The 15,010-nt window shown below is 38.4% G+C and overlaps 1 protein-coding gene across 5 annotated transcripts in view; it reads left to right on the top strand.

Moving 5' to 3' along the window:
• The window catches only part of CSRNP3 (cysteine and serine rich nuclear protein 3), an 87,170-nt gene extending 72,856 nt beyond the window's left edge, over positions 1–14,314 (top strand). For 4 of the 5 annotated variants that reach the window (XM_054174980.1, XM_054174966.1, XM_054174993.1 and 1 more), the window contains 2 exons: positions 2,611–2,907; positions 4,327–5,957. In XM_054174980.1, the coding sequence (XP_054030955.1) occupies positions 2,611–2,907; positions 4,327–5,370 (1,341 nt within the window). In that variant the 3' untranslated portion in view covers positions 5,371–5,957. Of the gene's footprint in view, positions 1–2,610; positions 2,908–4,326; positions 5,958–13,175 lie in introns of those variants that run through there. The other variant, XR_008462963.1, reaches the window with a different exon arrangement.
• The last annotated feature ends 696 nt before the right edge of the window (positions 14,315–15,010 follow it).

Raw genomic sequence — 15,010 nt, 5'->3', positions numbered from 1 at the left:
AACACTTGTTAGCAAGCAGTGTGAAAATTCTAATGGAATTCTGGACATAAAAGCCATCTCGTCAAGATGAAAGGTGCAAAGTTGTCATTTGAGAAAACATATGAGTAAGCACAATAATTTAGCTGGAATAGTCATCGTTGCTTATTCTTAATGCATTAAAATGCTTAGCCTGACCCTAGTGATGTTAAAGTTCCTGGGTCTGTGGGCATAGCTGATTTCCATTATGGGAAGTTGTAAGGAATAATTTCTAGCTAGGGCAGGCAAAGTTGTATAACCTAAATTTTCCATGTTTTACAGAGTTAAAGTGAATTTCAAAGGCTTCCCATATTCATTGGTCTTTGCCTTGTTCTCTTGCTATCACATTAACCTTTAACTTTATGAGAGACATTTTACCCATCTATATAGCAAGTTTAATTCAGATATGCAATGTTATGACAACTGAGAAAATTTACTGTTCCCCTGAAGTTCTGTATTGGAAGATGTATTTGATAGAGACATTCAAATTACATTCACTGGAGCCGTTTTTCTGAGGCCATGGTGATGCCCATGATGAAACTGTTAATGAAAATGAGTCTCGAGACATGAACATTTGGGATCCGGTTTTTTGTTTGCTTGTGTTTGCATTTTAAGCAAAGTTATTTTGTAGAACAATAATAAAATAAAAAGGAATTCTAAATAAAAATCATGTAACTGCACATTTCACATCTGCTATATAGTACAATGCTCAATCTAAGTAACTTGAGATTGAGAAAATGTATTTTTTTCTAATGAATGTCATCATCTTTCTGAGCTTTAACATTTGATACTCTTTTGATTCTCTGTAGAATCCAATTTTATCTGTCGAAGAAAATTTATAAACCCTGTAGCTGTGTTGTCTGCCAGATAGAACCAGTGAATTCTACTGTGGATGGGAAAGTTAACCTTTCTTCAGTGCAGTAATTTTTTTTCTTTCTTTCTTCCTCCTTGAGTACATATGGCCCTTTCTGTATGAGATGAGTTACAGGAGTATGGTACCAATCTTACAATTAATGTTTGTGCTTGATGCTTATGAACATGAGCCTGCAGTGTGCCCAGGCAGCCAAGAGGGCCAATGGCATCCTCCCTGCATCAAGAACAGTGTGGCCAGCAGGAGCAGGGAGGTCATTCTGCTCCTGTACACTGCACTGGTTAGGCCTCACCTTGAGTACTGTGTCCAGTTCTGGGCCCCTCAGTTTAGGAAGGATGTTGACTTGCTGGATCGTGTCCAGAGAAGGGCAACAAAGTTGGTGAGGGGTTTGGAACACAAGCCCTATGAGGAGAGGCTGAGGGAGCTGGGGTTTCTTAGCCTGGAGAAGAGGAGACTCAGGGGTGACCTTATTACTCTCTACAACTACCTGAAGGGAGGTTGTAGACAGGCAGAGGTTGGTCTCTTCTCCCAGGCAGCCAGCACCAGAACAAGAGGACACAGTCTCAGGCTGTGCCCGGGGAGGTTTAGACTGGATGTTAGGAAGAAGTTCTACACAGAGAGAGTGATTGCCCATTGGAATGGGCTGCCCAGAGAGGTGGTGGAGTCACCATCATTGGAGGTGTTCAGGCGGAGACTTGACGGGATGCTTGGTGTCATGGTTTAGTTGTTTAGGTGGATTGGATTGTTTGATAGGTTGGACGTGATGATCTTGAAGGTCTCTTCCAACCTGGTTTATTTTATTCTATTTAATTTTGAAACTATCTTTGAAAGTTTTGAGAGCTAGAATATACTCAGTGGCAGGATATTGTATCTGCAGAAGCTCAGAAATTCACCTCACTAGGAAAGGAGCACAAATCCTCTAAAATGGTTTTCTACAAGAGATTCACAACTTATTTTCTTTATTCTAGGTTCATTAATTTATTAACTACCTAAGAATAATCTGGACTGGTTAGTGAAGTACTGAAATCTGTGATGACACAAAGCTAGATGGGTTATTTTCAGGACCATAGAGCAGCAGAAAGAACTTCAGAGGAGCTGTACCCATTAGTGCTATGAAGTAATCTAGGTACAAAGGCACAAAATTAAGTGACTTCCAAGCTTAAAATTCTCAACTCAAGAAGCAAATGATTAAGTGGAAACGCTACTTTGTGACCTCAGCTGTATAAACTTCAAACAACTTGTCAGGCTAAAGAGGAATAAGGTAGTGCATACTGCATTCTAATCTGAACCCGTGTTGGTAGTTTTACTGTCTCAAAAGCGATATTGGAGAATTTTGGACAGCCTAGAAACAGGAACTAAAATCAATGAAGGGCTCAGAAAGCAGTGAAACAATACAGAAAAGACTGAAATTTTAGAAAGGCATGAGATCTGGCAAACAGTGACAAATGATAAAGGTCATAAAGAACAGGTAAGAATTGGAAACTTAGAAAAACAAACCCAAACTCTATGATAAACATGAAACTAAAAATGTGTGGTTAATTCACATGTTACATGGAAAAGAACTGGCTTTTCACCCCATCTGTAATCATACTCTGAAACTTGCTGGGAGTCACGCAGCTGGCATTCGTGATGTGTTCCCCATGTTTACACCTCTGGCACACATATGTGTATATGTGTGTGTGAGAGTGTCATTTAAGGACTTTGTTAATTGTTCTATGCAACAGATGACAAAGAATGGTACAGTGGAATCTGAAGAAGCTAATACGCTGACACTGGATGACATTTCTGATGATGACATTGATCTGGACAACACAGAAGTAGATGAATACTTCTTTCTACAACCTCTGCCAACAAAAAAGCGAAGGGCATTGCTGCGAGCTTCTGGGGTGAAGAAGATTGATGTGGAAGAAAAACACGAGCTGCGGGCCATCCGCCTGTCCAGGGAGGATTGTGGCTGTGACTGCCGTGTGTTCTGTGATCCAGAGACATGCACTTGCAGCCTTGCAGGCATAAAATGTCAGGTAAATATCTATATTCTTGTTGTTATTTAACTATCAAGAGGAGAGGAGAGGGGTGTGTGCATGCACATGCATCTACTTTTTGTTGTTGAAGTTAGAACTACTGAAAATTAATTATTAGATGAGAACAATTGTGGATCTGAAACTAGTTTTTCAAGGCTCAGATTTAAGACTATATAATAGTGTACAATACAAGTAGTCTTCTTAAACATCTTTATGATTGGACATATTTGTTGTTTAGGGTTTTTCTTTGTTCTTATGCAAATAACAGAAGAATCAGTAGGCTGCAGATTTCAGAAGGAATATTACTTTTTATTTTAGAGCAAATTCAGATACTGTCCAAATGTGAATTATAATCCCAATGCAATGACAAATGATAAAAGAAACTGTGTGATAAACATCCTGTATTTAACAAGCATGATATTAAAATAACTGTGATAAATTCGTGTGTAGGCAATTAAAAACTTTTGCTAATCTAGCAGGTAGCTTTACCTTTAGTGTTGTGCATTTACACAGTGTCATCTGTACAGCTGTCAGTGTCCCAAACGTTCCCCAAACCCTGCTTCCGCTAATTCTCTGGAGTCGTCATTTTGTGGTTGAGTTGATTTCTTAATGCATTTTTCATCATATCTTAAATCCAATCTAAACTGTCTCTGCTACTCTAAGTAATATATTCTCTTTCCAATTCCTGTTTTCATCTTCACATGTGGGGAAGATGCACTAGATTGTGTTAAATGGCTCTCCTCTGCATCGTATTTGCAAGTATTACAGTGTAGGTGAAAGTCATTCACTTTAAGCTATCTGATCTGACTATCCAACATGTGGGTTTGGTCACATTTTCAGAAATTTAAGATGGCTATTATTAGATATATAACTTCTGTCCACAGCCTGCTGAGCTTACAATATTGCATCTACAACTGGCTCGAGCATCTTTTAAAATGTACTTGAGTTTTTATTTATACTCTCCGTGGTCAGGTGTCTCCATTGGCAACTTCTTTTTAAAGGTTTTTACATATGACTGATTTGGTTTCAGTAAGTTTCTAGTTTCTCTGATTTTTACCAAGTTTTAAGACTCACTTTGGTAATGCCTTTGTCTAGATTTGAGCACAACACAACAGCAAAACTGTAGCAGAACCATAAACAGAAAAACTACTTAGTGTTCTACTGTGTAATGCTGTCACCTGTGCAACAGAAACATATTTCTCCTACTCTGCAAAGTGTTGCACGTATGTGTCTCTCCCAGTTCCTGTCAGTAGTGCTAAATTCCTAGGCTGAATTATTGTTAGCTTCCACTACTCTTACAACTGCTTCTCAAGGTGAATCCCCCAACTTCACTCATCTACTGCTCTGGGCTGTCAGAATTCTGTCATATCAACAGGCTTATGCTGTTTCTTGCTAATCTGTATTCTTCTCTTTTAAAAGGTGGATCGTATGTCTTTTCCATGCGGTTGCACTAAAGAAGGGTGTAGCAATACAGCAGGTAGAATTGAATTTAACCCTATCCGTGTACGAACTCACTTTCTGCACACAATAATGAAACTTGAATTGGAGAAGAACAGGGAGCAGCAAGTTCCAGCACTAAATGGCTGCCACAACGAGATAAGTGCACACACTAGTTCAATGAGTCCAGGACCCCATCCAGTTGAATATTCAATTGCGGAGAATTTTGAGATTGAAACAGAACCCCCGGCTGCAGTTCTGCATTCTCAGTCAGCTGAGGACTTGGACTGCCCAGGGGAAGAGGAAGAAGAGGAAGATGGGAGTAGCTTTTGTAGTGGAGTTACAGATTCTAGCACACAGAGTTTAGCCCCTAGTGAATCAGATGACGATGAAGAAGAAGAGGAAGATGAAGAGGAAGATGATGAAGAAGAGAAAGCAGATGACTTTGTAGAAAGCATGGGCTCTCATGCTGACATGGTGCCTCTTCCTTCTGTCCTTTGCTACTCTGATGGAACTGCTGTGCATGAAAACCACTCTAAAAATGCCTCGTACTATACTAACTCTTCAAATCTGTATTACCAAATAGAGAACCAAGTAGCTGGCACTGCTAACCAGATTGGCGAGACTTACTCAGAAAGGGATGCTGTCAAGAACAGTGGTCTTTCTCTGGTGCCTTACAACATGACTTCAGAACAGTTTGTTGAATACACACGGCAATCAGAGGAAACTTTTAGCAGCCCTCATTACCCTTCTGCAAACCCCTCAGTGATTGTTTGCTGCTCATCTTCTGAAGGAGATAGCAGTGTTCCATGTAACAGTTTATACACAGAGCACAGGCCCAGTCATCCTCAAGTGGAATTTCACTCATACTTGAAAGGTCCTTCTCCAGATGGCTTTGTTTCAGCTTTGAATGGTGACAGTCTTATACAAGAGCATCCTGCTGAGAATTCACTGAGCCTCCCAGAAAAGAGCAGACTGCATGAAGAGTGCATCAAATCACCAGTGGTAGAAACAGTACCTGTTTAATATTAAAGTTATTCTAGGACTGACTTCCTGTATTAAAATGAACTCACATTGGATTTCCTAGACACTTTTTTAAGAGGTAGACAACACTTGGTCTATAGTCAATGTTCCAGACACATTTTGTTTTCTTAAGCTACAGTGGCAGTGGTATTGCACAAAAACAGTTCATGTAAAGATTTAAATAAAAATAATCAAACTGTCTTTTGATAAAAATAAACAATGTAAGTAAAAAATACATCCAACATATTTCAAAGTAGCCTACCTATCAAAGTATGTGGAACCTGCCAAGCTATCTGAATCAAAGCTTCGTGTTTTTGATTGTCGGGCCTGTGCAAGATTGTTAATAATGATACTTTGAAATAATCATGTTTAGAGTCCTAATTTTCAACATATCTGAAAAGAGGGTAAGTTTAATGTAAAAGTAACTACTGTACAAAAAAAAGTTCTGTACTGTGTGTATTTTATTTATGGTAGTTTAGTACTCATGTTTTGATAAAAATTAACAGCATGTTCATTCGCACAGAAGATCCATAGCTGGGTACAAAGAGCATGTCCACTCTTCATCTGGAGTACCTTGTATTCTTGCTTGCTTTCTTTTTTTTTTTTAACTATAATTTCTCTTAAACTATCTTGAAACACATTTTTAGAGTACTCTATGTTCTCTTTTACTGTTCTTGACAAACAGAAGCATCAGAAAGGGGGCATCTGCATTTTCTAGACAGGTGAAAGGTAGACAATCCTCCATTAAAACCAGTAGCATTCCAGAACCAGTACCCCCTTCCCAAAGAAAAATGATCTTGTATATAATGGCAAAGCAGCAGCTTAAGCTTGCACAGCACCTTTTAGCCCAACAAACATTCGGATACTTAATGCACTTTAGTGCCATTTTGCAGCACTGTATTAACTGCAGGAATTGAGAACTATTTTGGAGAAATGCCATAGCTCCAGACTCTGAGGTGAATGTAAGATCTTAAAATTCACTGTAACAAAACCTGTATGTTTGTCCCAAGCCAGTTTGTGAGTATGTCTGTGCATCATTTATAAAAGCAGAGTCTTACTAATCAAAGTTTAAAAGAAGCATGGAAAAATCCAACAAGAAAGTGTCTACATTTCCCAAATATTTTGCAGTTTTTATGAAATACAAGACTGGCTTTTGAGGACTTCTGATCATATCTTAAATTTACAGTGTCCTTTGGTTTAATCAGAAACCAGTAGATTCGGTGAGGAAACACACCTTGAGACATTTTATATCTGCTAAAGTTTGCAAGCAAAATAGCACTGCATCATACGGATATCCATTACCTTATCATTCCATTTGTGTTTAAATGAGATGGGAATTAAAACGTCTGCTTTATCTCAACCCTTAATTTATTAACCAGCCTTGCTGCCAAATTTAAAATGAGCTTTAAAAACAAAAAACACCTAAGTTGACTTAATTGTTTTGATATGAAATCTGGGCAAAGTGGCTCCTCGTTTCTATGTTCAATTAGCAAAATATTTTAAATTCATGTAGTAGCTGGAAAGGTTTTCTATTTAGTTTTCTTCACCAAAAGCCCTACATGTTTTACATGAACTGCACTGAAAAGTCTTAGTTGTCTGGACTGGATTCCCCATTTGCAATGTATTCAGTCTCCTGGGAAAGTCATGGTGGTTATCTGGCTCCGCAGCTCCTTAGCCTCTCTTCCTTAGTCATGGGACACAAAGGCTGAGTAGCCAGATAACCACGTGTATTCTCCAATTCCATACAGCAAATACCCATCTTTATTTTCAAAAGAGAAGCATGTTAGTTCACAAAGTACTGCATCTGAGAATAACAATAATACTGTTCAAGGTATTCTATGGGCAAATCTGACAGGTCTCTATTAAATACAGGCATCTTCATTAACAGCAGGCTTAAATCCGGTACTCTCACTTGACACCAGCACCAAAAGCACAAATCCCTTCTACTTGACCTGGGACAGTAGCTATGAATCAGTAAAAGTTTTTTAACCTCAGAGTGTGTTGGAGGATTGTGCACACTTTACCAGGGTATTTCTCTCAGGGGAAAGTTAAATGAAATATTTTGTTTCATTATTCACCCCCTTACTGAGCAATAAGAAATTTCTTGGCCGCGGTGCTTTCATATGAAAAATACCTTTAACAATATTAGCAGGCACAGCAATTGATTATAAAATATAGTTCACTTAGTTTTAGAACACCAAGATGATGGCTCTTTCATATTTCCATTGGCACAGGCTTCAGACCTCAGGCCTCCATAGCTTTAGCAGCTGTATAAATTTCTGAGTACTTAGGTGTATGTGTTCTGTGCCACAGGCGTGTCAGGGTTGAGCAGAGCTACATTCTCCATGGCTTGCAGCATAGGATAAAAAGCAGTAGCTTGCAACGGATAAAGTGGAGACGGCAGGGACTGTAGAAAGTCCTTGGGCTATGCTATTTTCACTTGTTTAAAGTAGCTGATTTGGGGAGTCACAAAGTGAAATGTGCAGAATAAGGATTTATGGTTGGGAAAATTATTCTTAATTACCTGGTGATAATACAGATAGTAATACTTTTCTTTAGATCTGATCTGATGTTTTCTGATCAAGATTTGATCTCAGGATACAGAGTAAACAGATCTTGGTTAGATTTTGCAACAAGTTACAAAGTCAAATCTGTTTGTAATTCGTGGAGATTTCCTGGGAGCTGTGCTAATAATGTAACAAACCTTCTAACAGACTCATACTGAGGGGGGAAAAAAAAGAAAATAAGAAAAAGAAAGAAACCTCTTGTTCGGATACAGGTTAAGCCTCTTCCTCAAACAATTCTGTAGCAGCTGTAAAGCTGAGACTTTTTTTAGCATCTGTAAGTTGATGGGGGTTGGGGGGGTGTAAAGAAAAAAGTAGATGCAGCCCTGACCAAAACAGATATATAGCCTAATTTAACTGTGAAATCTAGTGAAGGCTGTAGAAATAAGGTGAGATTCAAGATTTCCATCCCTTGATTAGACTTCAATGTTTTGTTTAGCAGAAAAAAAAGGTGCTCTTCATATAAGAGAGTTACACAGACCTCTCATTCTGGGTAGGCTTACTTCTGCATGATAAAAGTATTACAGTCCCAAGTGGCAAGCAGCAGTATTGCTTCTGTATGGACACTGTATCATTTGTGGAAATGTTCACTGGGCTGCTAGTTGTATCAGCTTCATTTCCCAAGATACCTGGCTACTGCTAAACCACACCTCAGAAACCAGGTAATAAATTGGTAGGCAGTTTAGACTTGCAATATGAAGTTCAGAAAAATCAGTCATAACTTTTTCCTCTGTTAAAACAATTTTCACACATGAGAGCACTGGAACAGCACCTAAAACTGGATGCTTTTTTACCTGTCGTGTGAACCTTGCCTCTCTTGATGAACAACACAGTGTTAAAGTTTGTATGTAAAGCATTTATTGATGACAGACATAAAATTAGAACTTTCCTGGCAAAATTGCAGCAACTTCAATTGTTGCACTGGAGCATCCTTTAAAAAACTAAAAGCTGGTCAGTAAAAATATATAATAGTTCCCTTTTTTTTAAACAAACCAAACCAAACTTTTACCAATTCTTTGATGAGCTATATGAGATCTAGATCAGAAAGTTCTATATTTGTGACATTTTGTTATTTTTCATTTACATAAGTGCCTGCCGGTGAATCATAACCTAACATTTATTTATTTAAAGCCATTGATTAGGCTGTTATCATTTGGTTAACACTGCTCTGTTAACTGAGTCAGTTAACAGTATGATCCCTCCTTTTGTCTAAATTCTGCAGAACCTCCATGTAGTATTCTTGGTATTGTTATTACTCACTGGATTGCTAACTAATCCAGATCCAGTTTCTAATCTTATCTGGGTGTTGTATTTCAGTGGACGTGCTAACAGCCTGATCAAGTAGCATTCCCTGCCTCACAATCGAGAGGATATCGTCTCAGAAGCCTAGCTAGCTTGTTAAAGGTTGTGTACATACACTTGTTTGCAGAACAGCACATGTATTGATATTTCAGATATTCCTGACTCTCTGATAGCTGTGTGATATACTGGAGAGTATATCTGGCCAAACTGGATCTGCTGGAGTGTATGTACTGGAGACCTGGGTTCTGGTGGCTTTGCCTTTGTCCTGTTGTGTCACTTCTTTCATTCTTTGGAAGCTCCAGTTTGTAAGATACCTGGAGGTACTTTGATTAAAAATAGTTCTATAGAACAGGCGAAATAGAGGTGTTTGGTTTGGGTGGTGTGGGGTTTTTTGGTGTTTGGGGTTTTTTTGTTTTTTATCATAACAGCATTTTTGTACTGTAGACTAAGTCACTTTCCCAGTAAAGCCCAATGCAGCTCAGGGGCTGTGTTTGATCACTAATGTGAAACACAGCAAAAGGAAGCTCTCCTTTCCATGGTAAATTTCCAACAGTAAATTTCACAGTGAAAATTAGAATAAAGGCTGTGTTGAATACACAACATTTACCTGTCAAGTTCTTTAATTAGAGCAGCAAAGATTGTGGTTTGCCTGCAACACCATACGTGGCAGCAACACGCAGTCCTGTTCCCTGCTTCTTGTCATCTTTAGCCATCTGGATTCTTTCAGTTTAAACTCCTTGTCCAGGCTGTGCCTGAGTGAAGCAGGTGCCCCTACTCAGAGCTAAAGCAACTCAGACCCATGGCCTGCCTTTAGAAGGCATTTGCTAAGTAAGAAGGTCATGTGTCATGGCTCTGGAGTGTATAAATTCACGTCCATTGTGCCAGTCCTTTTCCTGAAGCTGTCAGGAACAGGGTTAGGGTCAGGAACATTATGGGAAGTTCTTCAGTGTTACATGGCGTTACGCTTTCCAACTGAGGCTAAAGATTAATTCTGTCATCTCCTTTATTATAGTTGCAGAACATTTGATGTAAAATACTTAGAAAAAGTAAAACTGACTCAGAGATTATATTCTATAGAATTTATTTCTAAAATATTAAATCTGATTGCTATTTTTTTAAAATGGTAGAAAGCTCCTGTTATTTTCCAAACAGAGTCTAGTTCATTAACGTGTTCTTTGGTATGAGAGATTTCAACATTTGCCTTTTCAGTGTTTCCAAATTTAGGAAAAAAAATTTCCTTAAGTTTTCTCTCTCTATAATTGCTGTCCATGTGCAAACTACTATATGAATTGTCTGTTTTGTCCAAGTGTGAAATCCAAAGCATGAACATTGTGAAGTGATGAACAGTTGTGATTTAGTTGTAAAGATGTCAGAGTGAACACAAGCTTGGGTTCTTTGTGCTTCCTGTGTTTCCTAAATCAGAGGCAGCTTTTTTTGTTGCTAATCAACGTGCCAGAATACTGTTTTAACTTAAGGGGGAAAGTTGTAACATCTTTAAGAACTTTCTGCTACCCTAATGGCTGATACCAAGAATCTGACATTTGATAAGAACATCCAATTCATGAAACATGTTTTGCAGCCATAATCTTTAGTTCCTTCCTCTCTTCATTTTAGTGTCTGGGAAAGGTCTTTTATGCAGTAAGGCTTTTCACTAAAATTGAGCATGAGGGCAGCTCCAGTGTGCTCTGTACTGTCTGTCCCTTATTTTGCTAAAGGAGTTGTTTTTATTTTTCACTTGCTTAACATGAGCATGTAGACAGATTGGAACTGTGATGGAAAATCCACCCCCCGCCTCTAAAAATGAGTCATGAGGGAGCAGTCCTGGGCAGGGGGATCTGTAGACCGTCCCTTTCCATACACACAAACAAACAGGAATAAAACTTACCCCACAGGCTGCAGAGATATGGTAGGGGATCCTTGTTGGCTCCTGAGGCACGTAGATTCAGTGCACAGCCCAGTACAGCATGAAACCCAAGATTAGGGAAAGCAGAAAACCATTGCCTTAGGGAAACAAAAAATTTCCTTCTAACTACTGTTAGGATTTTAGTTTCTTTTTTTCCTAATATGAGAAATAATAAAAACACCCTTATATAAAAGAGAAGTGAATTAGGTCTTAAAAATGCGTATTGCTCTACTGCTGTATAGTCTTTATGGTTAGGAGGTGACTTGCTTTTTCAGCAAGCTATAAAGACTGGATTAGCTTTTCTCAGCAGACAGGAAAAATGGTGGCAGATAGAAGAATCAAATGAACACCACTATTCTAACACAAGGATCAAGATAATCCTTTATCTTGTGGCACAGGTGGTGCATATTCTTTGTAGTGAGTGAAGGGAGGATAGAGAAAGCAATTTAGAGAAAAAGAGGAAGACAAGAGGTAGATTGATAAGGACTATTTTTTTTCTTCTAAAGGACAAAAGAAAACACTGTATGAAAACAAACACACACCCCCCCCTCCAAAAAAAAAATAATTCCTCAACCCCAAACAGGGAGGAAAAAAGGAAATTAAGATATCCCCAGAGCAAGGATGGAAAAGTACATGCATGTTCACAGTAAGCTTGACCTTCCTAGATACTGTTTGGGGTTTGGGTTTTGGTTTTAGTTATTTGATACATTGTAAAACTGACCCAAGCTCAGTGCAAACAGGAAATACCGCTTTTCCACACCAGTTGTATCCAGGTGGACATTAAATAAAAGACTTACCAAAAGCACGGGTTAAAAAGGTGCGAAGTAAACCACTTTAGAAGCGTCACTGCCACGTCTTGTCTTTGCCTGTTGACTGCAAAGTCATGTTCAACATCCTTTTAGTTGACTCTGTTCCCAGGCACCTGTTCTAATGAAACCTCTTCCTCAGATAACAAGAGATGCTAACAGGAAAAAAGAAATAGTTGTCCTTTTATTAGCATTTTAGCCTAGGCTTTTCTGGCACATAATTATTTTAGATTTTACCATCTTGAACTTTTTAATTATGTTCTTTATGAATGAAACTTTTGAGTTGGATTATGGGTGAAGGTTAGCCTTGCTGGGGTACTGGCAGATCACTGTAATGAGCAAGCTACCTGCTTTTGAATCTCTAATACATAGATTGAGCATTTCCAGCTTCTTGAAGAGATGGCATCATTGTGTGCACTGGCAGCCAGTTCTGAAACAAAACCAGAAGCAGGTATGCTTGGTGTTTGTTCAAACCATGTCACACAAATACCACCACTTCCATTCTCGCATAACAGTGCTTAACAACTGGGCCCTACTTTTAATTGACTGATTGTAGGCACTTCTGTGGAAATATACCTGCAGTGTAGTTTGTGAAATGTTTAAAAAGTGTTTGATGTAAAATTAAGTGCTAGACATTTAACAGTGCAAAAATAGTCAAAGCCTGTAGATTACAAATCCATTCCTAAGAGCTTCAGCCCGTAATATTGTCTTAGTAAAGTCAGTCTTTTAAGTTAAATTACATCCTGCTGTAATCATCTTTCACAAACAAAAATATTAATACAAGTGTACTGGTTACTACCTGTTAACACAAAACATGGCAATCGGTTATTTTGATTCATTTCCATTACAGCTCACAGGTAGCAAGTTTGTTAAAAACACAAAACCAACACCTACTACATTTTTTGTTTCCATAGCTTTAACAAATACAAACTACATAACATTTATACTGTCCAGTCCAGCCATATCTTTTAGGAGGTTCCTGTCTCTCTGTATATATATATAGATATATATTTTTCCCCATAAGAATATGAAATTGCTTTTGACATTTTTGTTGGCACAGCATGGATTCAAGAGCACTCGTGTCTTTCTTACATGGTCTTTCACACATAATCTGTTCAAATGGAACTAGTAAAATTGTGATGTCATTGAAGCCATTTGTTTAAAATCTGTATATTACTTCTAACTAATAATTTTTGAGAAAGATAATTAAGTACTTAACATTTTCCGTTGCAGATGATCTTGCATTCTAAAGTGGAGATCTCAACAGTACAGCAACATATTTAATTGGACTGCTGCTTTTAAACTGTTTGAAGAAGCAAAAGGAAAGATCATTCATCTTAAAAACCTGTACATGGAAGTAATTCTAAGCTTCATGAACTACACATATTCTTAATTTCTGCCCCACCCCCTTTTTTGTCCAAACAAGTTGTAACATCAAAGATGCCAAAGGGTAATATAAGCTACAATAATATTCAGCAGAACCTAACCTAAACCTTATGTTGTAATAATTTATTCAAATTAACTGTATTCTTCTGTATTTATATTTTTGGTATTTATTATTATATGGAATTTGATGTATTTATTGTGGCTTATTACTGCAGTGTATATATTAAAAGATGAGCGTTTTTACGTCTTAACATTAGGTTTTTTGTTAATTAGTGGCACTCGTATCGGCTGTATTTTTATTATATATTGTACAGTATATATTGTCCATTTGTTTGCAATGAAGTAAAACAGGTTTCTACGTTCCATCGCGGCTGCCAGTGCATTGTGCATCTTATTTCTACTGTGCAGGCGGTAGCCAGCCAGAGCCAGAATTAGTACTGCACCTCCTCCCCCAGACCTCTGTGAAATTTCAAGCATTTCTCCTGTTCCTCATAGTCTGATGGTATAAGGAGAAACAGGTTTGGGCTTTTGTTTCTTACTGGGTTTTTTTATTTAATCAGTATATAAATATTAAGAAATTAACAGAAGTGCCACGTGAGGTGTAACTGTTTGCCCATTAAGGATACTGCTGTCTACACTTCTCTTTGGCCAGTGGAATAAACTACATGATTCATTTGCACCTACTGTGAATTTAGTAATTTTGGTTATAAACCAATGAGAGAATCATTTTCAAAAGCAACTGGAAAAAATTTCGCAACAGCTCTCTCTGGTGGACAATCTGCAGTGCTGTTACACACCAAATTTCAACGGCTACAACATAAAGCGTACTGTAACGTTTCAGGAGAACAGCTTCATTGTTTGGGAAATTGCTGATCGACATGGCTTCATTATGAAAGTAATTATCAACCACAGGTCTCTGCTATCTTTTTATTCTCACATTTATTGAGCTGTACATTTGTAAAAGACTTAAGTGTGTATTAAAGACAAATTACATTCAACTAAATTATTTCCATTTACAAAAACAATAGAGATGGTTTCTGGTGGGGGGGGGCTAGTGCGGGGGGGGGGGTGGGGGAAGGTGTCACAAGATTAAGGTAGCATTTTAGTTTGTCAGGCGTTACATGGCATGGAGTAGATTAACATCTGTGAGAGTGCTTTTTGCATTGCCATGAGCTATGGTGAACAGTGCTGCTCCAGCACGTTCTAAGCCATAGTGGTACAAAAAAATTTCCGTAAAACAGCTGTCAACACCAGTGCTCTAACTCAGGACTTCAGGATGCCAGGACAGAAGTAAGACTTAACACTAAGGTTCAGTTGTAAGTTGATCTATTAATAGCACTTGGGTAATTCTATACTGTAAAATCGGCAATTACTCCTGAGGGTGATGAAACAAAATCCTCAGCTATGGTGAGCTGGCAAAGTTCCACAACAGTTAATGGTGTCATAAACATGAGCAACTGGGGGGCCTCTGTTCCTGGCTGAGAGCTGCAGGCCCCAGTGTCCTGGAATGTTTGGGACCTGCTTTGCCCTGGTGGGAGCAAGGCTGAGCTGTCCTTACCTGAAATCAAGGCTTCCTCTGCACTTGCAATTATTTTCTTGGATGTACAAGGGAGCACAGTGAGATGGAGGTTAATAGTGATGCTACCTTTACTGGCAACCTTCAGTAGATTACATGGCCATCT

The sequence above is a fragment of the Dryobates pubescens genome, chromosome 2 (genome assembly GCF_014839835.1).
Source record: "Dryobates pubescens isolate bDryPub1 chromosome 2, bDryPub1.pri, whole genome shotgun sequence".
In the NCBI taxonomy this organism is placed as follows: Eukaryota; Metazoa; Chordata; class Aves; order Piciformes; family Picidae; genus Dryobates; species Dryobates pubescens.
The sequence above is the reverse complement of the archived record's forward strand: the minus strand, read 5'-3'. Positions and strand labels throughout refer to the sequence as shown.